This window comes from Rhinolophus ferrumequinum, chromosome 3 (assembly GCF_004115265.2).
Source record: "Rhinolophus ferrumequinum isolate MPI-CBG mRhiFer1 chromosome 3, mRhiFer1_v1.p, whole genome shotgun sequence".
Taxonomy (NCBI): domain Eukaryota; kingdom Metazoa; phylum Chordata; class Mammalia; order Chiroptera; family Rhinolophidae; genus Rhinolophus; species Rhinolophus ferrumequinum.
Window position 1 is genome coordinate 101,902,026 of NC_046286.1, and position 27,348 is coordinate 101,929,373.

The following is a 27,348-nucleotide window of genomic DNA, read 5'->3' on the forward strand; positions in this document are numbered from 1 at the left end:
TAGTGAGTTAAAGTTTATAGAGGAAAGGGGCAGAATTGAGCAACCTGCTTTTCCTCTCAGCTTGCAGTTATTCTCTTATTTTTCTCCTGTCCATCATTCTGATATCATTTAAATTCAGACACTCAAGTTCTTTGACTCTATAAGGGATTTTAAATGAGATGTAACCTAAACCAATTTCTGGATTGCTTCTGCTACGTTCCATCTGGAACGCTGAGTTGCTAAGCTAGTAGTTCTTTTTGTTTTGTTTTGTTTTTTTGTGCTACCCAAAAGGCCTTACTAAGTGAGGAGGAAATGGAACACGGTCCATTTACCCACGCATGGGACAAACGAGACGGGTCTGGTCTGTTAATAATGACAGTCACAGCACGTGGCAGGAGGACTCGGTAAAAGATGCTCTTGTAAGAGATTAACGCGAGCTTTTTAGGAAACCAGGCTTCGAGGCCCGTGGGGCAGGGCAGTACCTGCCTTTCTCGCCACTGTTTCCCCAGCACCAAACTCATGAGCTGGCACACAGTAGGTGTTCAATGCGTATGGACTAAATCACACAAAAAAACCCCAAAACTAAACAAAACAACAAAATGACTTAGAGCAAGGTGAGTTGCTTCATTCAGTGTGGCCTTCTAGTGTCATGGACCCCTCCAGTTATGGATTCTGTTGTCACCACCTGGGGTCCCCAAGGAGTACAGTCGCAGAACTAGGAAATAAGAGAAGGGAGATGCTCTGCCAGTTCCTGAAAGCTCCCGACTAAACATCTCTGGGGGAAGCTGTGGCACCTTCCGGGTCAAGCCAGCAGAGCATGTAACTCCAGGGGAAGTGTTTGCTTATTAAAGCTGTGGGGTGTGGAGAGAGACATGCTTCAGAAGTCAAAGGTACTAGCAGGTGACAGAAGCGAGAAGACATGTTGTCCCTAGAGGGACATTGCTTTGTCCAGGGGCAAGGCTTCACCTTTGGGTGAGAAGCTTAACCTACAGGCAAAGCTAGCCGTCGGGTGTCCTGAGGAATTTATTACAGTCTTTCAAATCCCTGTCAATGTGACACTCCTGGCCAAAGCCACCACCTGGTCACACAGCTGTAGTGAAGTAGAAACTACCAACTTCAGGTGTTTCTGCTTATGTCAATCTACACACAGTTATCTGTGTTTGCCCTTTGTTCTGTGTCACCAGTCCTTTCCTCTGGGACGTGACTGCTACATGGGAACTGACGAGGGTGAATCTGGAGGCCTTTGAAGAGAATGAATGTCCAGACTCTGGGCTGTGTCTCCCTGACAGAGGTAGCCAGTGGGTCTCACCCAACTCCACATTTTAGCAGGACCCGAGACAGCAATGTGAAAGGTCAGGACTTTGTTAAATTGGGGACAATCTAACAAAGGCCCTGTCTGACATCTGGGAGGTGACCACTGTCATGACAAGTGGAGTCATCCCTGTTCAGGACTGAAAAGAATGAAGGATCAGCTTGGATTGAAATGACAAAAAGCAGCCCTGCCATTAATCATGCCAGGAAGAGAGACAGATCAAACAGCAGCCAAGTTAATAGGAAGAATGGTTTTCCCCAAGGTCATGGTGGAAAATGCCACAGTGAACCCCTCTTTGATGGATCACTTTCTTACTAGTGACGTCCTAGACCTGCTTTGTATTTTCATCGAATAGGGGACCCCTGCTTGTGGCCTCAGCTCATGACAGCATACAGAGATGTTTCGAACACCTGCTTCTCCTTGTCCTACTCAGAAATGGGAACCTCAGGAGAGCTGCTCCCATTTCCCTTGGACCCCCACAGCACACGCCAGCTCTGCATCCCTCTGTCCTCTGTAGGGACGGGGTAAACGAGAAGGGCTGCTTTTGAAGAGACTGAGTCTAGGGGAGCCGTGAGCCTCTGAGCTATCTCCTGACAAATGGATCAATAAGCGACTTCCCTTTGGAAGGCAGCCCACAGAAGAAGTCAGGGGACATCCAGGACAGCTCTTAGGAGGCTGCTGTAGTGTTTGCTCGTCTGAACGTCCCCTGCTCTCTTCTGACAGGAGGGCCCCCTTCCTGTCCATCTCCACCTAAGGCACTCTGGTGCTGACCCTCGATTGAGGGGACTGACCGTTGTCGGGGGACCAACTCTGGGTGGGTCGGGGCGGTGGTCTACACCAGGAACAACTGGTGCTCTGGGCCCCTTCTCCTCTCCCTCCCCCTCCAGGACGCCTGGTCCTTGTCCCATTGACTCCTAACAGGGCTTTCCCCAGCCCTTGCCTGCACCTGCCACACCTACACTAACTAATCTCACAAAAAAGGAAACTAATATGTGCCTGAGCATCTGGCACTCAGATCAGGGATTATTATTATTTTTTAAATTCTTATCCTGCTTCTGGATGGGCTGGGGTGGGAGGAGCGATCTTCAACTTCAAGTGAGAGACAAAAGAAGGAAAGAAATACATAAAAACAGTCAAATTAGCACTTTGGGAGGTGACCTTGTATTCAAGCCCTAAGCAGTCAAACTGCACCAGCAACAAGCCTTGTCCGTCAGCGAAATGGACAAGTGTGCCTCAGAAAGCCACTGAAAACCATGCGTGTCACAGTCCAGGAAAGTTAAGTGGCAGGCTGAAACGCACACAGTTAGGTAGCAACAGTGCAGAATTTGGAAGCCAGACACCGGGTGGGGGGAGGGGGGTGCCGAGGGCGGGAACGGTGTCTCCACTTTGCTGTGTGTCACCAGTCCTTTCCAGAATATTAAGGTCATCTGTCGTCCTTCCCACCCTTCCTTTTAAAAACTCTGCCAATCATAGGTTCTGCTAATCTTTCTGTTTGTTTTTTTTTTTTCTTAAACCCACAGTGTCAGAAGGGAAGAAGAAGCAGCAGCCAGTCTTGGCCACCTTTCCCTAGAGACTAAAAGGCACACCATGGAAAGGCAATAGCGTGCTACGCCTCGCCCCACTGCTTGTGACGGCCTTCCTTCTCACCCTGCAGAAGCTGTTCTAATCTCCCCTTCGTCCTTCACACGCTAAGCCAGCCCGTCTCAGCCTCTCCTGCCTACAAATCTAGGCCAAAATAAAACAGAACAACCCTCCAAAGTCCAGCCATCGAGATGAAATATACTTCCCAATTGTCATTCATGACGTGGGTCCTTGCGTTAACCTAAAACCCTCTGCTGTGTGCGTCATGCTGGTAACCACGCCGTCTTTGCTTCACTTTGTCATTTACACTGGGGTGGCCTTTTCGACATGAGCTTCAACATGCCAGGGCTGGTGACTGCTTTGGGCTTACCTGGTACACCAGCCTCTTATCAAACATTTAAAGAAGAAAGAATGATGACATCGCTCTATTAGTAAAAAGGTGATGGAGGGGACCCAAGTCTCTAGGAAACAGTTTATCCAGCCTTTTGGTTTTATTTATTTATTTATTTATTTCAAAGAAACGGCTGCAGATGATGGAGGCTACTGATTTTCTAAGCTTTAGCGTGATGCATATGCCAGAAGACACAACTGAAGCCCATGAACACGTGAACAGTTTTTATCTTAAGTTTGAGGAAACAGGAGGAGAGCAAAAGCAAACAGCGGGGCCTGGCCAGCTGAGTCTGAGCTGTTGAGCAGCCCACGAACTGTAGCCTGTGGTGATGGACGCCCACCTCCTATAGTCTGTCTTTCATTGTTGTTGTGAAACACTCAGGGTATAAGGAACTCCATCAACTGTAGAGAGTAAGTGAAAAGAGCGAGGGGAGCAGCATAGTTCTGTTTCTTAACATAGGCAATGATTCCAGAAATGCAGAATCGGGAAAAGGGTGGTGAGCTTCCTGATTTGACGGACTCCTTACAACGAGGTGCCCCAGGTGCATCACCCTCCCTGCTACCACGTGCTCTGTTCCCAGGAGCCAGGGCTGCTCCTCTAGAGAGAAGAAGCCTTCCTTTCCCTCTTCAGATGGTTAGGCAATGGCTCTGCTTGTGCTCAGCCTACAGCCCATAGAAGCTTCCCTCTGGGGCATGAGGCACAGGGTGCTGTGGGATGTACCTGGATGGGATGTACCAGGACAGGTGTGCTTCCGGGCCTTTCAGTGGCATCAGCCTGCCAGCCCTTCATTGTACTCTGTGAGGGGAAATGCCAGTGGTCGTGGATGGTTTGTTCTTGAGGTTCATTTGGAAATATTCTAAATAATTAATTTGTGATGGATAAAAATCCACCTTGCTCTCTGAATTTATTACCCATCTTCATTTCCACCAGAAGCAGGTAGCCTAGAAGAACACTGATTTGATCCCGTCATTACTTTGGTACCCCTTCACCACCTACCCAAAGCAAAATATGGTATCTGAGGAACTGCCATTCTGAATCCTATCTCTTACGTCCTGACTCCAAATGAGAAACCAAATTTCTAACCATCTGTTTCAAACGTGCATAGGGGTTGTGACTGTGCAAATATAGATCATTTCTAATTGCAAACTGACAGATTTTGGACTCTTCAGAGCTGTGTGCACATCATACAAACGCAGGTTTCAATGAAAAGTACAATGAGCACAGCTTTGTTACATTTACATTTTGTTTAAAAAGACACCTATTGCTAGAGTATAAGAAGACATTTTAAAATTATAAGGTAAGAGACAAACATCTCCTTCCCTTGATTATGCAAACTCTTCTGCCTTCTCCCTTCAGCTACGATTCCGGTGCAGGCCGTCTGGACGCCTCTGCCCTGCTCTGATAAATTGTCCCTTTCAATACCACGGTAGGCGCCTAAGTACCAGAGGCCATATTAGAGTAAAATGTGTGACAAGCAAACTTGCATTACAGACTGTTGTGTTGAATAGGTGGCTGAGCCCAACACGTCATAGGCAGGCACATACACTAAAGATATACTTTTGCAATTATAACTTGGCTTTATAATCTCATTAATATTCTCCAGATGTATTTATATAAAGCACTCTAATAAATACAAAGTAGGTCTAGCACTCAAACCATATCAGAAAGAGTAGCAGACATACAGAGGGTACCAAAAAAATGTATACACATTTTAAGAAAAGAAAACACTGTATTAAAATTGTAATACAAGGAATGACACTAGCATTCATTTGATTAACGTCATCTTTTGAGCGAACATCATACTACACATTCTTACCATAATTCAATTCAACTTCGAAAAGTAATACATAGATAACATCTCTTAAAATGTGTACATTTTTTTGGCACCCCCCCACACACCAGTATTTGCAAGGTCTGAGTTGCTGAAAGAAATCAAGAATACAGATGTTTCTATCTTTTTTTTTCCCCCTCAAAAACCTCTTGCTTTAAACCTCTTCCTCATGCTTTAAACCTCTTTATTTTGAGGTTTAAAAAATAACAGATTGTATTAGTAGTAATCCATTTGGACAATGGTATACAGCTTGTATAGTTTTGATTCAAATTCAAATTTGATTGCTTCATTTAAAGGGTTTCAGAAAGATAGCAATAATTTTGGACTCTTGGCATAATCTAAGGACGACAGATTGTTTTAATTGCTTAATTTGAAAGAGCTCATATTTTAAAATACGTATATGCACACCCATATATATAATTGCTAATGATGGCTGCATTTTCTACTGTTGAGAGTAGTCATAGATTTAAGATCAGTCAACAATAAAACTCATCCCTAGATATCTCATTATTCTCATTCGTCTTCCATTTTAAGTTTTGAAACCCAGGCCAGTTGAATTAGTCATGCTTAAAATAGCCTAGTATATTCTCATTCTCTCTCTCTCTCTCTCTCTCTCTCTCTCTCTCTCTCTCTCTCTCTCTCACACACACACACACACACACACACACACACAAGTGTATACAAAACTGGGGAAATCTGAATAAGGTTGGTGGATTGTGTCAATGTTAATTTTCTTGTTGGGATGTTACACTGTGTTATGCAAGAGGTCACCACTGGGGGAAACTGGCTGAAGGGTATATGGAATCTCTATTATTTCTCACAACTGCATATGATTCTACAATCATTTCAAAATAAAAAACATTTAAGAAAAGAAAGAGAACAATATATTACATTGCCATTTAGTTTTTAAAATATGTGTATGCGTTCTGTATCTATATATATCACAGAGAGACTCACCTGCATCCATGTACACACATAAGAGCCATAATACACATATTTTCCTATATAAGCTATTTCCATATATAAGCTATTATAAGGATAACTCAGAAAACATTAACACAGATTGCTTCTGAGGAGGAAAACTAAAGAAACAGACTGAATGCATATTTACTTTACATAGGATATGCTCTATGCCTGTTGAATTTTGTGCTATTGGCATTACTCATTCGAAAAACAATTTTTTAAGAGTGAGGACAAAAGGGACACTTCAAACCCAAATCCAACAAACAGAAACAAAAAAAAAATATATAGCTTAGTACACAATGCAAGCCCAGGAAACCCATATTAAAGCCCCAATTCTCACACACCCCCTCAGTGAAGATGTAGAGAGAGAATAATAAGTAAATTTCTTACGGCTGGAGATGCAGTAAGACAGGCGGCAGTTGACCTTCCTGAAGAGCTGCTTGTTAATTGGCCAAAGAATGAGAGTGAAGAGCTGAATGGTGTTTATTATGAGCCCCGAGGCGATAAATACGTAACAGAAGACGAGATGGCACAGGAACTGAGACTTCAGCAACCCGATGAGGTCCATGACGGGTGGTTGCTTTTATTCAAAACAATAAAGACCCACCGTAGAATATTTCCAGAGGGAAAAATGATCGGAGACTCAGGAACGCGTCTAAAACACAAAACAATGCTAAATGTTAGGAAAAATTCTACACGCTTTTATAGTCAAGAAAAACTCTTAAAGAATACACTCTTGAGATTAAACACCTACATCAGTTGATTTATTCCTATTTAGCAAACATTTACATAGTGTTTACTTAGTATCAGCCACAGTTTCAGCCCTTTGAAAATAGTGCTTTTAATTGTCTTAACACCCTGGGAGGGAAGTACTATTGTTACACGGGAGGAATTGAGACCCTGAGAGGTGAAGCAACTTGGCCAGGGTTCCACAGCTTCCGTTACTAAGAAGTGGCCCAGCTGGCTGAGTCCCTCACCACTTAGCCAGCTCCTCTCTCGGGGAGGTGCTCATTGGAGAGTCCATATTTCTGAGTCGTCCTCCCGCTGCCAGTAATGTCCCCACCAGTGCCCCTCACCTCCCTCTATCTCATCCTCCAGATTTCAGCTCCACGGTCACTTCTTCTGGTGACACTTCCCCAACCTCCAACCAGCCCTGGGCAAGCCCAGGAGGTGACTCTGGGAGGGCTCTGCCTCCCAAGTGTGCCACTTAGAATCATCTGCTATGTGTTCAATCGTTCACCTTCCCCCACTGGACTGTCACGATTATCTGGAAGGTCTTTAGTGTCTCCTCAACACTTGGAACAGTTGGGGCTTAATGTTTTAAAAACAATGTTTGTGGAATGACTTAATGAAGATAGACAAGGGATGAACGCTGAGATACCAGTGAACACAAATAACCAACTATGAAGGTGAGAGAGCCCCCACCACCACCCCCTGACACACGTGTACTCACATGCACACGCACAAGTTCTGAAATCAGAAAGAAACTCAAAACACACATAGCCACCAGACTCACATCCTGAAGTCGGTCTCTAGCCCCAAAATGGAATAACGAAATGACTTTACAGTTTGGCAAATAAAGGCTTTGAGGAAAAGCGTGAGGGCAGGAGGTCCGAATACTCTGACAGAAACAGAAATCAAGCTGAGAGGACGATGCACGCAGCATACTTGTTTCTCCGGGAAGCAACATATCATCACAAAGTCACCCAGAAGAGCTCAAACTGTAGGACAAACTTTCTAACAGTGATAGTTGAGAGATCCGCAACTTTGTTACGATCTTTATTAATAATACCCCCAAAATCTGTATAATAGTTTCACATATGTTATCACATAGTAAGCCTCAAAGGAATCCCATGAGATGCGTATTATTATTATCCCATTTTTCAGAATAGGAAACTGAGATGACCCATAGGTTGTGTGATTTGCCGAAGGTTGTCACATCGATAACTGGTCTTAATACTCAGTCTTAACTCCGAGCTCTTTCCCTGCAGCTGTGTGGGCTGTTTTGCTCCTGTGGTGTGAGGTGGCCGGTTCTCTTGGGCTCAGGTCTCTCCACAGCAGAGCAGCCTTTAGTGAAGTTCAGAATCACAAACAGTGCGCATTGTGGGGAAGTGGGACTTGCTCCTGGGCCACCTAGGTTGGCCTTAAGTATAGTCTCAGGCCTACAGACAGTCACAAGGTGTGTTCTTCTAAAACGTGTACACTCGCTTGGACTATCTGGAAGGTACACTGTATTCCTGCCTGATTTCTATACATTTCGGACAGGAGGGAAATGGAAAGCAACTTTGGCTGATTCTCTGGAGTTTGCTCATCTCAGCTGAGACATCCATTCTCCCCAGAAGCCCTGATCTCTGGCTCAAAGCCAGGGCTCTTCAGGGGCTGAAGCATCACATCTCTGACCTTTCCCAGATGCATTTCCCACAGAAATCTCCGAGTTGTAAAACTCTTTACAACACACCCAGTTTCAACACTCCTAGTCTGTCTCTAAGGAACAGGCATTATGCTGGCAGCTCACCCTCAATACACTTGACTTTTTGAAGCCACAGAAATAGAAGGATTTACCCCAGTTTACCGTGTGGCAGCAGTTATACTATGATGTTGAATATTCATGGACTTTTTCATTGTCCCTGGATTAGACACTAAAAGCTTCCAGGCAATCTGGCCAGAAGAAATTTGATTCTTCAGTAGGCATCTGGGATCTAGTGTTTGTAAAATATTTGACAAATCCTTTGCTATGCTGATTTAACGCCAAGAAATGGAGGTCAATCGACATTGGAAATGCAGGGGATTAAATGCTGCCTTCTTCAGTTTCCAGTTAGTAGGGCATTATAAAGAAAAGGTAAGGTTTTTTTTCTTGCAAAAAAGATCAAGGACCACCATGCCCTCTACAAACACCCTTGCCAGTACTGCGTGAACCAGGGGTCTAACACAATATTGGTGATGTTTATGGAAGAGTCACAGACAAGTCTTTAGGGGATTACAGGCAGGCCTCGGTTGGTATGGTTCTGCACACACTTCCTCAAATCATAGAAAACAGGAAAATGCCAGAGAACCCAATATTTTATAACTCAATATTACCTGAGTTTTTCAAAAGGTAGAATCTGATCCATGAGGTTAATATACATCACCTGAACACTGAACCCGCATTGTAAACACAGACAAAAAGCAACCATCACTAGGAATCATAATAGTTCCAAGGAGAATAATTGACTCCAAATTACCTTTATTTCCCAGGCTACTGAGAGTGTAGTAGATTTTAAATCTAACTAATTAATTGACAAGATCTTTGCCAGCCCAGGGCTCACTGTTGCCTATCAACCTACCTTAAATTGGTTCATAGCTGTTTGAAACAATAGGTAATCATCATTAATATTGAAGGAGGCTAATTATTCAGTGGAAGGAGTCTCTCTGTGCACCACTTTGATGTAAAAATAAGTTGTTCATACAAGGATGGGAGACACGTAGGGATTATACCCATAAGGGACGTTGAATAACCATGTTAACAAGGCTGGTACAGGCCTCTGAAGAATACTAGAACAGATCAAGTGAGACATGTTAACAAAGAAGCAGGATTAGGAATTGCAAAATAATAACGTGTGCACTGATGTAACCACATCTACATCTTTTTTGTATAGTCAGAGCTCTCTATGAATAGTGGCTGCTTTTTGGTGGGAGAATTAGGGTGGTTTCTTTGATCTTCTTTGGGTTTTGTTATTTGTTTCTATAATGAGAATGAGATCTTCCCCTTCCTGGTCACAGAACTGGATGGACCATTCCCAGCCTCCCTTGCGGTTAGGGGGGGTCAGATGACAGAGCGCATGTGGGGGGTGGGATACCTGCAGGTCTCTGATGGAGAGAGAGTACACTGCTTGCAAACTTGATGAGAAATCAGGGTTGGCACGCCCTGGCAAGTGAGCAGGAAAGTGATAATGCAGCCAGCCTCAGCAACAGACAAGAGAAATTCTCAAGTGTGAAGGCACCCTGAGGCCACCTTGAATCCAAGCATCGTTGTGTGTGAGGGGAGATAAAGCACAGCTGATGGACGATAAGGAATGGCTGACAGAAGTCTGGAGCTCTGGCTAGGAATCCAGGCTCGGCCACCTCATAGCCATGGACGTTACGAAACTTTCATACCCCTCCATGTCCTCGTCTGTGCAATCAGAACACCACCTTCAAAATCAGGTTGCATGACGATCAAGAAGAGTAAAGCATTTGAAACACTTAATACCATCGCTAGAACACAGGGAGTGCCCAAACAACGGGGGAATTTTTCTATCATGCAACAAAATAAAGAGGCGAAGGGGGAGCAGGTAAGATAGAATACGTTTTGGGGAAAGCCAATGAGATGTAAATTGACTGTGTTCCTTCTCACTACATGTCTAGATCCTGACATTTTCTTTAACTTACCTTCAAGTGTGTCAAAACTTTCCTCCCCGTTTTAATTCTAACCTATACTTTCTTGCTAGTGACATTTCCAAATAGGAAATGAAGCGTTCACAGACACTCACGTATACTGTACTTTCTTAACCATGTAATAATCTTTTCAAAGCATGGAGATGAACAAGTGGACTTCAGAATAAGTGAAAATACAAGCCAGCAGAATGCTTCCGGTAGCACAGCATTTCCCACACAGCATTTCTCATATTGTGCGCATGTGCACACACCAGCGGACCTTTTGGTCTGCGGGACTCTTGAGGGGACTCTGTGCGGTAAAGCAGATGGCATCATATGCTGCCTAACCTCTGTCAGTGAAACACAAGCAAATAAAAGAAAACTCGCAATCTCCCCATGAGACAACTCAAAGTGCATCCTTCTCTAAATATACACATAGACCTTCGATGCAAAGCATTACATTAGGCAACAAACAGGAGAATGTTAGTTAAGACTTACATACTCTGCCTTAGTCAGTATTCTGAAACTATTAAATAAGCACACACTTCAGTCACACTCAGCGAGAGAGACTAAACCTGAAATGGGATGAAAAGAACTCTTCTGCTAGCTTACTTTTTTAAAGGTTTGGTTGGTTGCTTGCTTGGTTGGTTGGTTTTCTATGTTTACATTACAAGCACTAAACTAGATCAGGGTTTTAGAAGAAGCAAAAACGTTCTTCCAAAGAAATCAATCCAAGTGGAATTGCTCAAATAACACCCATGACCAATTCAGTACCTACCGTCACTGAAATCTAAACAACCCCTTGTTTAGGCTCTTTTAAGCCCAACACCAGAACACTTCACAAAAAAGAAAAGAGATAAAAGAAATGCAAATTAAAAATACTACTATTTTTTACATTCCAAACTAAAAATGGGAATGGTCCATTCTGACAGAAATGAAGTACAATGGAACGCATTCTCATGTAAGAACAAGCACTACAGCTTCTTAGAAAGCGATCTGACATCATAGAAAGACCTTCAACAGCATACAACATGATCTAGAAAACCAACTTCTGACAATCTCTCTTAAAGACAAATTTACCTTTCAGAAAATTCTCCTTGCACACAGATATTCAACAAGTGTTATTTATAAGCACCCAAAATTAGAAACAGGTTATGTTTTTGACATGAGGAAACTGTAAAGTGAATTCTGGGAAACACAACAGAATAGATAAAGTAACATGGTTTGTAGTAAAAGGGACAAATTTTCATTAAGATATTGAGATAAAGGACAGAAAATCGTATACATACATACATATGTATACATACATGTATATATATATAAATCACAACTCTAAAATCAAGTATAGAGAAAGTACTGGAAGAAAAGAAAGCCTTACCAAAACACTAACAGCACTTATCTTTGTACACACACACACACACACACACACACGCACACACATGTGAGATAAGTCAGCCAACCTGGAATCTGGCCTTGGCCTTACTACCATTTCAGCATTACCCTTTGGAAGAAATTGAGTAGGTGGGCTCCAAGATCCTTTACAAATCCAACACCCTCTAATTCCAATCTAGAAAACTGCTGCCCTCACAAGCCAGGCTTTTCCATTATTTCCATGGCGTCTCTCTCAGTAGTGAGCAAGGGGAAGCTCCACCCCAGTTCCATTCTTCTCCTCAGCTCCCATCTGCAGAGAAGGATCTCAAGTGGGTGAAGTTCACCAGATGAAGAAAACAAAAACTGCAGGGTCTGGCAAAGAGAGTAGCACGACGAAAAGTGGGGCAAGACGGTGCATTGTGTCAAGACCAGTACTTTTGGCGTGTAGGCCGAGAATGCCCAGAGACAATGGTGCCCAGGGGAAAGGGGCGGGGATGCAATCCCAGGTGAAGTGAGTGAGGCGGTGAGCTGGTCAGGGAGCATCAGATCTCAGGGTCTACGTTAGGTTATTTAGATGGATTTAGCAAAAATCCCCAAGAAGGTGTGAACACAAAGGGGGTACCTTGGCAAGTCTGACCAGCTCAGTAACTAAAAGTAAGCACACAGGATGTTTGATCTTAAAAAAAAAAAATCCTAACTAAGCAAGTAATGGTGGGAAGTCCCGTTCTGACGCCCATGATACATGAATCTCTACCTTAAACAAGCCCTGTCCACGTTTTTGTGCCTTTACAGTAACATACAGAAAACAAATGATTTTGATCAGTCAAAATGATCTCTTCTCCAGAGCCCGGTACAGGGAGACAACCCCAACATTTCTCATTGTTACCTTTTACCCGCATACCTCTGTAAACCAGGTACGTGAAATGTTAACTATTCTGTCCCCACCCATGGAAAAGAAGTATGTGTCTCTCCATTTTACTTTTTATCCAATCCTAGAGATTTTCATGTTTTACTTTTTCCGGCCCCCTTAACCTACCACTGACGTGTTTCATGTAACCCTCCTTCCATCCCCTCCTTTGATTCTAATGCATAAAAAAAAACAAAACATGCAGAACATTCTCTGGAACATTTTCTCAATCCATTGAGATTTTGCTTCCAGGACTAGCTCCCAAACCATTGGCAGAGAATAAACTCTTTAAACCTTTCTTTTAGTATATGTGCTGCCGAAACGAGCACGCTTTAAACCTTTCTTTGGGTTTGGAATTTCTTTCCTGGATAAGGGCAGCAACTACCTAGTAGAAGCGTGAGGCAGCCACTAAGCTCTTAGTCCTGACAAACAAGGATTAATTTCCTTTTTGGAGTCCTGGGCTAGGTTGGCCCAAGGCCCAAAACGAAACAGGAGAGAAAGTGTTCTAGACCGAATTTAAGTGTCTCTGGGACCATCTCTTACTAAAATTTTCCTCAATTAAAAAATCATCATTGTCTAATGGTTTGGTAGACACCTATTTAAAATTAGCTTATTTAAAACTTTTATGGAACAGTCCTTTTTCCAATATGCCTGTACAGTACATGATGTCCATTAAAGCAAACCAAACTCTGAAAAAGTCATAAATCATACTCAACATTTTCATTATGTCCTTTAATAAATAACCTTCAGTCTCTCTCCAAAGTCTAATTTTAGGATGATAAAAACTTAAGTGGATAGAAAACCAAGGAGTCTAAGTTTATATTTAGTAGTTGGTTCTGAGTAGCTAATAAGAGAAAACCAAATTCTAAAGGGCTTTTACGTCCAATCCAAGGAAACCAAGACTCAGAGGTAAATACAGATGGACAACAAGATAACTTTTTCTGTCAAGAGAAAAAACAAAGATGGAAGGACGTTAAATTAGGTATTCTCTGAGGCCTTTGTGGTTTTAACATCTACAAGACTGAAATACCTACAAACACCGGGTTTTCTGAATAGTAAGCAGTGCAGCAGGATCAGTATACTGAATGTTTTCCATACATTATCTCATTAACTGTCCCAAAACCCACGATGGAAGGTACTGTTATCCCCATTTTATAGATGGGGAAACTGAGGTTTAGCTAGACAAAGTAAATGTAAACATCCAATATGAGTAGATAAATGTCTGACACCCAACTCACGCTCTTGACCACTATTATGCTGGTTGTGAGGCAGGAAGCTGAGTTAATTAGACTTCACATGAACTTGGGCCTTTATGGGACCATGCCATATTTCAATTCACGGTCCCATTTCTGACTGAGTTCTTGAGCTACTGTCCTTCTGCCAGAGGGTCCTCTAGAGACCCAAGTCATGCCCTCCTTCCAGGTAGACTGCCCGCCATCTCCAAACCCCAATCCAGCTCTCCCACAGTCACTGGGTCTGGATGGCTCTGACCTCACAGTGTTTGTACAGACGGAGGGGGCCACCTGGCTAGCGCCATTTCCAACAACCACACAGGCCATGACAAAGCCACCGGGCGACGCTGCAGGCAGATGCTAGGTTTAACTCCCCATTTATTAACTGTGTGACTTGGGCAAGTAACGTACCATCTCTCTGCATCAGTTTCTGCATCTGTTTATTGGAGGTGATAATGCCTGCCTCCCAGGAATGTTGACAATTAAATGCACACACCCACAGAAAGAAAGTGCCTAGCTACACTGCATGAAGGAACTCTAACTCCGCCCACACCCCCGAGCTTCCTGTGGACGTCTCTGCAGTTGCTGCACCCATGGCCCCCCAAACCACCTACCATCTTTTCATACTAACCTTTCAGCTACTGGCTCTAACCATCAGTTTCTTTTGTTTGTTCTGATAATATTTTTCTCATTTGGACATTTTTTTTTTTCTGGCATCCACACAATCTAGGATGATCCTGAGCTGAAGTGACCTGTAAGACCACCTAAGTCCACCTCCAAGTTTTAATTAAATGATGATGACCGCATTCCATTCCTAAAGGAAGGTGGTTCAAAGTCGTTGGTTCTGAGGCTCTCTTCATCATGATGGGTAATACCTGTTTGTTCCCTTATATAAATTGTATTGAAGAAATGAGTTAGACATACGATGCGGGCCTTGCTCTCACCTTGTGGAAGAGAAATAAAAACTGGTATTGACAAAACTCAGACCCTCGTCACTTTGGTGCCCTGTGAATATACCAGTGCTTCCCTGACCTCAGCCTTCCAGTAGAGAGCTGAGGACACACCTCTGGCAACATGGTGGATGTACACAAAGAGGAAGCCGACCAAAAGGTACGTCTGCATCCCCAAGGAAGCACTTTGGGGGGTGCAGACTTCTGAGTAGGGTGAGGTGGGGCTGGCTTAGGCTTGCAGACAGACGTGTGCTTAGATCACCAGGAAATCACAGCATCTCAATTGTTTTCATAAAATCTGACCTTTACTATTTCAAAATATACCAAAAACAAATATTAATTAAAAGCCTTTAAAATTAAGACTGAACGCAAAATTCAAAACTTTGTTGAAAACTTCCTTAAACTTATTTTATCATTTAATATTTTCATTTTCGATACCAATTGGGGGAAGGGGTACAACATGAATCCTCCAGGACTGAGGAGCTCTGACCATTAAGCAGGCTCCTGTATGGCCGAACAACCCCACGTGATCTGGGAGTGCCGGCCAGGAAACTGTGGGGATTAGTACCGAACCCCCAAAGAGAGACAGTCAGGCACATTCTACATGCCTTCCAGTCAAGTTCTCTTCACTCATTCCGGCCTGGCCCACGTCGTTTGGGTCAACTGCTCCATTAGGAGTGTGACTCTTGACAATTACAGGGTCACAGCCTCGGTCAAATGGCCAAACCACCAGCTTCGAGCATCAGAGAGAGCTTACCTCATAAAGCCAAGAAGATGTGAGGTGATAGTAACCAAAGTTTGTGGGGCACATAACAAAACCACGTGGGCATGGGAGCTGTTCCACACAATAGCTGAACTGGTGTAAATACGGGCAAGGGCGGTTAAACTGATAGAGAACTTGTTTTGTACGGGCGTGTGTCAGCGGCACTAGGGACCTCCTTGGGAACCTAGAAATCATGATTCTATTAGTGGTCAAAGAAGAACTGCAGAGGGGACGCCCCAGGATTGAGTCAGGAATCCGGCTTTGACTCGACCATCCGTATGACCGTGCTAGCTTGGTCACTTGGCCTCTAGAAGTCAGCTTCCTCGTCTGTCAGTAGGAGAATCTGACAGATACACTGACCCCAGAGGCTGCTGGAAGAGTTTGGTGAAGTAAGCGGTGTGCAAGGACTCTACTGGGAAGATGCTGAAGCAGCTGTGACCGCTCCCAATTTTATGGCTCAGAAAAAGGGAAATGCAGCCATTATCCAAGCTGATTCTTGGATGCTAACATGGCATTAGAAGCCTGGGGTATTTACCCAGGAGTAGAGCTTGGAGGCAGCACTCTGATGGCTCCATCATCATCAGTGGAGCTTCCTGTAAGTGGGGTGGCTCACTGAGGGTCTGCTCAGAGGCGTGAACTTGGGGGGGGAAATCAGCAGTGGCCTTTCTTCTTCTCCTGTGTCTCAGACACCAATTACTGGGCTCTTTTCTCTCTGTGGGTCCCTCTCCATCCTCCCCACTGTTCGTTAAGCACCCGTGACCCCTGAGTTCTCAGACACCTTGTTGTTGCCAATCCGTACTTTCTGGTAAGGAGTACGGAGAAGGTGGGAGATCAATAAGGTTAGACTTCACATCTTTCATTTCTTTGATTTTCATAAAGGGATGCCAGCGAGCTCAGGCCATTTCTCTGACTTGATTCATGCATAATGGACCTGAAGAGAGACTTATTAGAAAACAAATGCCCTTAAATGCTTTCCTGACATGAATCATTTATTGAAGACAGAATTGCTGGCTGTGAGTGCCCAAAATAATTTGACTTACAGTATCCTTGTTTCTCGAGGTCTGAAATATGACCACAGAATACTGAAGTACTCCGAGATGAATAATGCTTTTGGGGTCACAGGGACTGGCTATTCCTCGAAAAGCTTCATTAATAACAGCAGTGATAAAACATGAAGCAGGGCCTTCGCTCTCTCCCTTTCTTTTTCAACGTTAGTCACAAAGCTCAGGAAGAGGATGCTTGGTTAAAGTAGTGATGTTCTCTTCAATTTCTGTTACGCAGACTCCAGGACAGGTATTCTTGGATTAATGCAAATATTCATTAATTCCTTGGGAACTTCATTCATTCCTTAGGTTGTCTGTCCAAGAAGCTACCCATTCATCCATTAAGTTAAAAATTCACTGATTGATACGTATTGTTGTAGCTTTATTTACACCACTGCATTAGACTTCCGAAAGTAAGCCCAGGGGATCCTTGCAGAGCATGTCTCTGTGTTTTATGAGAGTCAGTACCATGCCCATTAAACCAAAGCACTTAGTAAAATATCCAGGCCCAAGATGAACCCCCACCCCTTCCGCTTCTTACAGGATAAATAGGTGCTCAATAAATGTTGACTCAATCTGAATCTCTAGATGACCTAATATGTTCCATTTCCATACCAACAATTAAATTGCCAAAAACAATCTATAAAAGTGACAGCATGAACCGAGAAAATCCTAGGTTTCTTTCCTACTACATTAAGCACAGGGCAGATGACCTAACAATTTTTTTCTTTCTGCAAAAAGCCATGCAGATAAACCCACACAATTGCTCTCCAAACCATCACAGTGTGTAAAATAACCAAGCACAGAATCCTCTTCTACCAACAGTCACTGTGTGACCTTGGGCAGGTAACTTGCCATCAAACTGACATGGAAATACACGAGTCAGTACATCAAACTGACATGAAAATAACTAAAATGAAAGCAAATTACCTACTTAAACCCCAGTAGGGAAGATCAGATGTTGGTTGGGGAACAGGGTTGACTTTTTTTCTTTTAAATAATCTTCTATTAAAACACAAATCTGTTAAAAGTAAAGGAAATTATACTCACTGTGTAAGTAAGTCACTTAGCCAAAGTCATAGGTATTTTTAAAGGTAATTTCCCTCCCCCATTATAACAGTATTTCACATTCATTATACAAAACTTGTAAAGTTCTAAAATCTAGAAATTTTAGCACCTGTAACATCCACTGACATTGTGGCTTATTTTTTTCAGTCTTTGGTGAATGCATGGATGGGCTTTCCCCCCTTTGCTAGAAAAGCCATTGCCAAGGTTTTTTTATTTTCAAATATAGTTGAGATCGTATGTTAAATCAATTTTAAATGTCCTTTTCTTAACCTTTCGTGAAGTTATTTTCAATGTTCATATCACAATATAGATATTCTACTAGTTATACTGGGCATATCATAATTATTGTCTCGCTGTATGTTTAGGTTTCTTTTTGCCTTTTCAATAGTAAATAATGCAATGCTTAACAATTTGAGGCATAAAGCTCAAATCTTAGGTTATTTCTTTAGAATAAATTCCTAGCTACGGATTTCTGGGTTCAAGGAACAAACCTTTTAAGGCATCTGGTAAATATTGCCAAATTGCTCTTCATAGGGTTTGTAGCTCTTTGCATTATATTATTACCAGCAATATACAAAAATACCCATTTCATCACGTGTGTCAGCAATAAGAATTCTCATTAAAAAAAATAAAAACCAGACCAACTCTTCATACATTAAAAGTTGTAGCACATTATTTTAATTTGCATTTTTGGGGGTGATAAGCAAAGCTGGATATTTTTTAACATTTATTGAATTATTGCTTTTTCCTTATCTTTTTACCTATCTATATTTATCGATATCTATCTATATTTATTTATCTATAAAGACTTATCTTTTTATCTATCACCCACTTATCTCTTGCCTATTGAATTGTATGAGCTCTTCATATATTAAAAAGGATAGCATCTTTCCTATTCCATTTAGAGTGACCAATTTTTGCAGTTGGTTTGCTTTTATTTTTAGCTTACTGGAGTTTTGAATCATTACGAAGAACTGTAATTTCTTTTATAAAAGTTACGCTTAGAAAGGTCTTCTTTGTACCCTTCCTTCTTGGCCTCCAGAAAACTGGTAAACATTCATTTATTGCATCTAGTTTTTCCATAATTAATTTTATTTTTAATGATGTGATCCAATTATTTATTTTGGGTTATGATGTTCTGTGAGGATTTAAATTGATTTATTTCCAAATATTTAACCAACTGTATCCAAGACATTTACTAAAAGATCCTTCCCTACTCCATTAATTCATAGTACAATTTTATACATTAAATACCAATAAACAGTGAAGAAATGAACCGTAGGGATCAATACTCTACCTGCTCATTTTATAAAAGAAAATCTGGCGTCTAGAGAGTCAGGTGACAAGCCCCATTACCCAGGTGCTGAGGGAGAAAGCAAATCACCAGAGCTCTGTGCTCCTTCTTCCCTTTGCCTAGTTCTCTTGGGCCTCCCACCCGAAACTGTCTTCTCTCTCAGAGGCAGTAAATTACTTGATATATCACAGATGGGCCATCCCGCTTAACCAGCCACAGGAAGTCAGGGAGCTGTGCTTTAGGGCCACACTCAGGTCACTGTAACTACGGGCGGGATTGAGGGAAAGCAAGATGGGTGCGGAAGCCACTTCCTGGGCCTTACTTTTCCCACTCAAACAAGGGAGAAGTACTCCCGCCACTCATAAGGGTATCACTAGCTCTGATGTTGTAAAAATCTACCTAGAGGGTGGTTTCTGCAGGAGAAAAAAAAAAAAAGCAGCAGGGGAGGGGGGAAATAGTTCAGATTTTTTAAAGGGACGCATTACCATTAGTTTAGGGCCAGGAAGGCAGGTTTAGTTATCTTCTTAACTGATGCAGATCAAGACCCCAGGACTGAACACCTGCAGGAATGAGAGGTCACAAAGCCTCAGGAGGCCCAGAGCTATTTTCCACAAAGGCCTAAGACACAGGACCTGAAGGGAGTCGGGGGACACTGGAAATGAGGACTTGAGGGCAGCATCCAGTGACTCAGCTCTAACAACCGCAATGGGAGAATCTCTTTCCAACCCACGTGCTTGATTGTTATTTTGGTAATATTAAATAAAGGTTCCACCTTGTGAATTCCCAAACTTTGAAGAATTTCTTTGTAAATTCAATGGATTCTTTATATCTTGACTGAACCAGACTTTAATTTTGCCCCTGCTTTTAGGTTATGAGCTTCTTCAGTGTCAGAGGCCAAATATATCATAAAGGAATTAGAAATAATTATGAATAGTTACAAACGAATAAACATAAAATAATTATAAAATATTTATAGGGAGACTGGCAATTTTGCTTCTTCCTCTAAAAATTCTTCTCTGAGTAAGTATTTAAATCGGGAGAGACTTAGGAGGGCCAGAAGACCAACAGCAAGGAAGTATACTGAGTGACAAACAGATGTTTACAATATACAATGACAACTTTGACAAGACAAAAGAAAAAAACGTGTCTCTATGCTTAGGAAGTATTCTGGATGGTGAATCATCAAACATTTTTTAAATTTCTGAAATATTTCAACTATACAAACATAAAAAATATTTTCCCAGATTGACATCTAGTCATGTTTGCTTCATTTTTTAAGAAATAAAGTATTATAGATACTGAAGCCACTTCCCCAATTTGAGGAAATATGGTATGGTGTGTCCTTCTCTGTTTTTCTTCTTTTACTGTGTGTATATGAATTCACAAACAATACATCATTTTTGGGTCCTAATGATGTACGTAAATCATATTTGAATACTTTTGTAATTTCCTTTCTACACTCGGCACTATGTTTTTGAAATGACGTGTACCTGGTTGAGTCGTTTCAGTTGCAGAAGTGTATTCTTTTGTATACCTACCCCAAAAGTTAATTACCATATTGATGGACATTCAGGGTGGTTCCCATTTTTTCTCCATTATAGACAATGCATTAATGACCACTAGAATTAGAATTGCTGCGTCATTCTGACATGCACACCTCCAGCTTTACTAGATATTAATACATTGCTTTTCATGCTCAGACATTTAACACTCCAGGAGCATGTAGCAAGTTAGAGAGACAACAAGAAATAATTTTTTTCTTTATGCTTCTCTGTATTTTCTAATTATTTTACCATGAATATTTACCACTTGGGTAATAAATTTAAGTTAAAAAAAGAGCTCAAACTTTTATACTACATGTATTACTTAAGTATGTTGACATATACTATTTGACATTGACAATACTCTCTGATTTACAATAGTACCTCAGTTTTTTAACATAATCTGTTCCAGAAAACTGAGTTCTGAAATGTTCGAAAACTGAGGTACGGGTTCCCCATAGAAAGTAATGCAAAATGGATTAATCCGTTCCAGACCTTTAAAATCAATCCCTAAAACTGCAAATTTAGCATGAATTTTACTATCTAATGATACCATAGATCCATAAAATGTACGGCGTTCGTAAACCGAAATGTTCGTCAATGGAGACGTTCGAAAACCAAGGTACCACTGTATTACACGGGGTACCACTGTGATTTTACACAGAAGGAAATGGAGGCTCAAGGAAGATCTATGACTCATTTAGTTTGGTGACTAATCTGTTTGGTTCCGTACTTTCCTGAGTCTCTGTTCCCTCATCCAGCATTCCCATTAACCTCCCTCACAAAACTATTGAGGGCAAAAAGTAAGACAATTGATTTGAAGTACTAAAAGATGATTAAAGTGACTTATATGTATATACAATTCATTAGTTATTTTTTTTCATGGTTATATTCTTTACATCTCTGTTAATCCTCTATACACAGTAAGAACTAAGTATCAGGGAATATGGCAAAAAAAAATACATTCTTGCAAAACCTCAAGATACAATTGCAACTGGTCCTTCCCACGGAAAGAAGTATAGTTTAGCGAATGGTATGCTCCTGGGAGACTTACTCCTTTAATTCTTGATCTAAGCTTTAATCTACGGTAATTTAACTTTTAAACATCAGTTAATACTAACTCAAATCAGAGAACCAAAAAAGGACCACTACCAAAAGCAAGTGCTTTTTGGTTTCAGATAACGCTCTTCGTGGGGCTTCCTAGTTTCTAAGAAAACAAATCCCAGCAGAGCGGAGAGCTCTGGAAATATACTACTCGGGCCCCAAAATGCTAGTATTCTGAAACTGTTAAGAAAAAGGCACAATGTGCTGAACACACCCAACAAACCGTTTTTCACTGTTCTGAGGGTGGTACCGAGCTAGCTACCCCTGTACACACAGCACTTCTAACCCAAAGACAAACTAGGTTGGATGGGACACAACCTTCGTACCGTGTGATAAAACCAATGTCATCACCACTACGTGAGCTGAACCAACAGCTCTTCTGAAAACTACTTCTTCATTCTTTACTTTGGTTTCTCACATATAAAATTCTCTTGCATGAACTCAATAATAACGTTTTGATGTCGGTCTGAATAGCGAGGGGTCTTGGATTTGAAAGTCCAAGACATCTATGCAAAGTGTCATTGCTTCCTTAGCCTCAGAGAAGATTTTGGCAAATGAATGCAAAACACCCAGCTCGGGCTCCTCACCTGTTAAACAGGGTTTCCACATGACCCAGGAATTAATGACCCCAAAGAAACGAAAACAGAAGCTCACATACAACCTTGTTCATGAAAGTTCATAGCAGCATTATTCATAATAGCTAAAAGGTAGTTAACAGTCCCAACGTCCATTAACTAATGAATAAATAGCATGTGGTGCAGGCACACAACGGAATATTACGCAGCCACCAAAAACAGAATGAATGACTGATATATGCTACAATATGAATGAGCCTCAAAAACATTACATTAAGGAAAAGAAACCAGCGACCGAGGACCATACGTTGTATGGTTCTGTTTAGATGAAATGTCCCAAATGAGCACATCTATAGAAAGTAGACAAGTGGCCATCCAGCCCTGGGGGGGCTGCAGACGGGGAGTGACTGCCTGTGGGGGTGTGGTTTCTTTGTGAGGTGATGAAAATGATCTAAAAGTAGACAGTGGTGATGGTTACACAACTTTGAATATATTACTGAATACTTAAAATGGGTGAACTTTATGGTAAGTGAACTATTTCTCATGAAGTTGTTGTAAAAAACAAAAGAAACTCCTGGCCCCTGAGAAGACAAAACATAAGCACAGTCAGTTTTCAGTCCACGTGTGTTGTCGCCACACATGTCCCGGCATTATTTACACAAAGGAATGAATGAGTCCTTATAATGGAAAGGAGAGTGGGGGGAGTGTCAGCCTGCAGGAAAAAGGCACCCTCCCCTGTCCCCTCACCAGGGGGTAGAGCAAGATATCAGTGCCAAGGTCTACTGGTGTGACACTGGTGCCCGCTGCAGGGAGGTAGGGTGGATCCTTCTCAACTGGTGTGATCCCCATGAGACTGGGCCATAAATAAAGGTAGGATGGGACCTTCCCTTGGATCCTAGTATAGCCTGTGGGCAAAGGCTGTAAGGATGTTATTCCAGACAGCCCCAAAGAGCAAAGCGAAATCAACCCCTGGCATGCATGTCCAAGCTGCTATTGCCCACCATCTAGGATAATTAGGCTTTGTGCTTAAGATCCAGAGAGAATTTCAGTGGGTCAAAGGTTTTTCTCCTTCACGTAAGGCTGCTGTGAATACCTGAGATTGACTACTGTGCTTATGTTCACCTCTCTCAGTGTTCCCCATGAAAGGATGCAATAGACCATGTTTCCTATAGCAGACTCACCGGGAAGAAATGCGGATGAAATTTCAGAGCTCAAATGTGCAAAAGGAATGGTCCTAGAGCTGTAGAGTCAGCTGCCCTTCAATGGCCAAGCAGAGCAGAAGCTGACACAGTTCCCTGGAGCACAGCTCCGTGAGGCAGGGATGGTGGCTGGTGGCTTTTGTCCCCTAGGAGCCAGCATGGGCCTACATACAGCAGACACTTACAGAAAGAGTTTGTGAATGAAATTTGGCGAATTGCCAAAAGCTTCATTTAGTTAATGAAATCAGTGGGGAGATAAATAATTGAAGGAAAAGAAATGGGCTCATCAGTTTGGCAACATGAAAATTTTCACATTTTCTGGGTGGAAGACAAATGAGCCAATAAGACACGTCACAGATTTATGTCCGCTGTGCTCCAGTTTTAGGGCTGGGGCATCTTCTCTTTTCCCAAAGTCAGAGCTTCTTTCTGATCAACCTACAGCATCAAATGCAAAACATTTGTTGCACGATTCTCACGGAGCCACCATGGTCAGGGACGGGTGGGGGCAGCTGTCTGCTCTCTTTCTCAAAGCCCTTACTATGGATATTCCTGTCCCCCACGTGGGATTCTGGGGAGAGAGATAACGGAGCAAGGAAAATGGGACTTACTTCTGATATTTACTTTGGGTTAGGAATAAAAGTAGCTAACTTCAAACTGGATGAATGCTGAAAACCAAGCAAATATCCAACACCTGGTGAATGAGTAAACAAGATGTGGCTTATCCATACAATGGAATACTGCCCAGCAAAACCAAGAAACAAACTACTGACTCATGCAACACACCTCAAAATAACTGTGCTAAAGAAGCCAGACACCAAACAGTATATAGAGTTATTCCACTGATATTTAGCTCCCAGAAAAGGCAAAACTACATAGACGGAAGGCAGAACACTGATCTAGCCTGGGGCTAGAGGTCCGACTGAAGACCAAGTGCACGGAACGAGGGAACTGGTTGGGCTGATGGTTGGTTCTACCCTGGATTTTGGTGATTGTTGCACAACTGTACACATTTACCAAAACTCATTGAACCACACATTTAAAATGGCTGCATTTTATAATATGCAAAACACATCTTGATAAAGCTGTCAAAAAATTACATGAATGTTGAAATCCCAAAAGTCAAAAAAATAAGATAGGCAGGATTTTTGACTATGAGGAGTCAACTCAGTTTTCTTCATGGAAATTAAAAAGGAATGTGGGCAAGAACGAATAAGAGAGAGATGTGAAATACTCGTAGAAGATGGAAAAGAGTGTTAGTTCCATCTTCTATTTTATAGTGGAAGCACAAACAAGCCGATTTTGTTGTCCCATTGGCTATGAATCCAGCTGGTCTCTCAACGCCCAGCTTCCGTGTCATGTACACGACAATGCTTTGCACATTCTATCAAATTTTCCCTTAAATAAAACAACAGGCTTGCTCTGGCATTTTCCCAATTGTCTCATCCAATAATGGTACCAATGAAATAAATTAGGTTGTCAACTCAGCATGACTTAGCTTTGGTGTATGCACGATAGCTACTAGTTCCTAAATTGAAATACTGGGACAAAGTCCTGCACACCAGAATAAAGGTTCTACCATCTACACTTCCCAATGTTTGGGAACGGAATTTTGCTCATCTCCAGACTTATGATATTTTTCCAATTTCCCCCATGAAATCTCTAAGACTGAGAATGGTAATCCAGAGATGAAAATTGTAAGTTTGTTCCATTCCTTAAAAAGTGATTTGTCTTGGCTGAAATACCTGAAATAATTCAAAATGGCAGCAATTCCATCTTTGCATCTTTCTAGCCTTTGCCATTTGAAAATAAATTCCCTGCAAAAAGAGTTAGCAGATTCTCCAAATATCTGAAAGTGCCCAACTACTGTTTTTAGAATTTTGTTTTTTAAAAAGTTATCTTCTCTGAATATAAAATTGATGTTCTTGGTGGAAAAGGTGAAACGTGCATTTTTTAGTTATGCCTTGATTGAAAAAGGCAACTGAAATACAGAAGACACACACACACACACACACACACAGACACTTAAAGTGACACAGGAGAACAACAGTCTCAGAATCCCCAGACAAGGAGTGCCTCTGCTTGGAGGCAACTTCAGTCTTGGACTTTGCCATCTTTATATGTTGGGAGATGGTTCTTATTTCCCAAAACAACCATGGAAACACCATCCACACTGAGTCACTCTTCAGACTAGGTTTTAGTAAGAGTTGGTTGAAAAATTACACGGCTGGAGGTTAAGGACTGGGGAACAATTTAACCACGAGCTTTGCTAGCAACACAGTGTCCTCCATTTACTGAGATGAGCTGACATGACACTGGCTGGCGGTGGCGCCCACACTTGGAGCTGCTGGTGGCCATGGCCTTATTTTTATATACCCATCCTGTCTCACACAGCCCTGCTTTTGAAAAGCCGTCCAGAGTGAGGGCAGGACTGTGGCGTTACCACACCAGCTGGCATCCACGAGCACTCATGACACTTTTCCAGGCTCAGTGCCTGGACTACATAATTTTCAGGGCCCGGTCCAAAATGAGAATGTGGGGCCCCTTGTGCAAAAATGATTAAGAATTTCAAGACAGCGAGAGCAGAGGCTCAGACCCAGTGCGGGGTCCTGGGTGACTGTCCAGTTCCCACGCCTACGAAGGCACCCTCACTCATTGATGCCTTGACCCACCCAGTGGCAGCTCCCCAAATCTGTCCAACTCAGGAAGACATTTAATAATTTCCAGAAAGACATTTAATAATTTCTGGAAAGTAAATGGGTCAATTTAAAAAAAACCTGTCAGTAGCTAGCTCCAGTGCATACTTCTGTGCGACACCCTGAGCCAAGGACAGGCACGTAACAGCCAGCTATGCCTCTCTGACCTGTCCAGATCCAGTGTAAGACTTTCACAGTCGCCTGGCATTGTACATGTTTGGGACTCATACTGAACTGCAAATTGCTTTACCAAACAGAAAAATCATCTAGGGAAGGAGACTTAGTCTCTTTAACAAAAGCATCATCTGATCTGGCAGCTTGTTGCTATGATGCAATTCAGGCTTCAGTTGAATTGTTAGCATTTCAGAGGACAATCACGCCCCCTACGTGTCCATTTCTCTTAGCCTCTTCCTCAGAGGATGGCTTTCATTCCTTCAACAAACATTTATTGGGGTACCATCCTGGTGAGTGGAGACACCGAATGGCCCCAAAGAGCTTGCTACACTGTGGGCAACAACGATCAGAAAACTTAAAGTATAAAGTCAAAGGCTGATGGCTACGCTCCTGGAATGTGCAGTGTGTTTTTAGAATAAAAAGCGAGGGGAGGCCACCTAGTTCCACCAGGGCAGGGCAGTGAGGTCAGGACAGCTTCTTGGAGGAGAAGGGTACCCTTCAGTGAGCTTTCCTCACAACCAGCTCTTGTCATTTCCTGCACAGGTTCACTGTCACGCTGCTGAGCCCCTGCGTCTTCTGTCCCATCTGTCTGATGCCCTCCCAAATGTGTGTGACTTGCCAAATGTGTGTCCATCTTTGGAAACCCTGCCCTGGCCTGTACCAGCCTGCTGCCCCTCCCCCCAAGCGGTGAGATGCATCTTTCCCTGTCCCCTCCTTATCACTGGTAAGTTCACGATTACAGAACTTGACCATTGCGTGGTTAAGATCACGTACTGCATGAGGAAACGATGTAAGAGACTCATTCAGCACAGTCCCGAGGCCACATAACATCAACAAATTGTATTTCCCTTGGTGTATATGTCTGCCTATCCACAAGGCTGCATTCCTTAGGAGATAACGTGTTTTTCATCTGGTACCCACAGTGTCCAGTTTGGACATGGCGGGCGATTAATAAACCTTCATACTGTGAACGACTTCAATGGTC

At 42.3% G+C, this 27,348-nt stretch overlaps 1 protein-coding gene across 2 annotated transcripts in view; it reads right to left on the minus strand.

Annotated features, from left to right (window-relative positions):
* The window catches only part of AGPAT4 (1-acylglycerol-3-phosphate O-acyltransferase 4), a 104,637-nt gene that overhangs the window by 64,000 nt on the left and 13,289 nt on the right, over window positions 1–27,348 (minus strand). For both annotated transcript variants that reach the window (XM_033103680.1, XM_033103679.1), the window contains exon 2: window positions 6,448–6,712. In XM_033103680.1, the coding sequence (XP_032959571.1) occupies window positions 6,448–6,625 (178 nt within the window). In that variant the 5' untranslated portion in view covers window positions 6,626–6,712. The remainder of the gene's footprint in view (window positions 1–6,447; window positions 6,713–27,348) is intronic.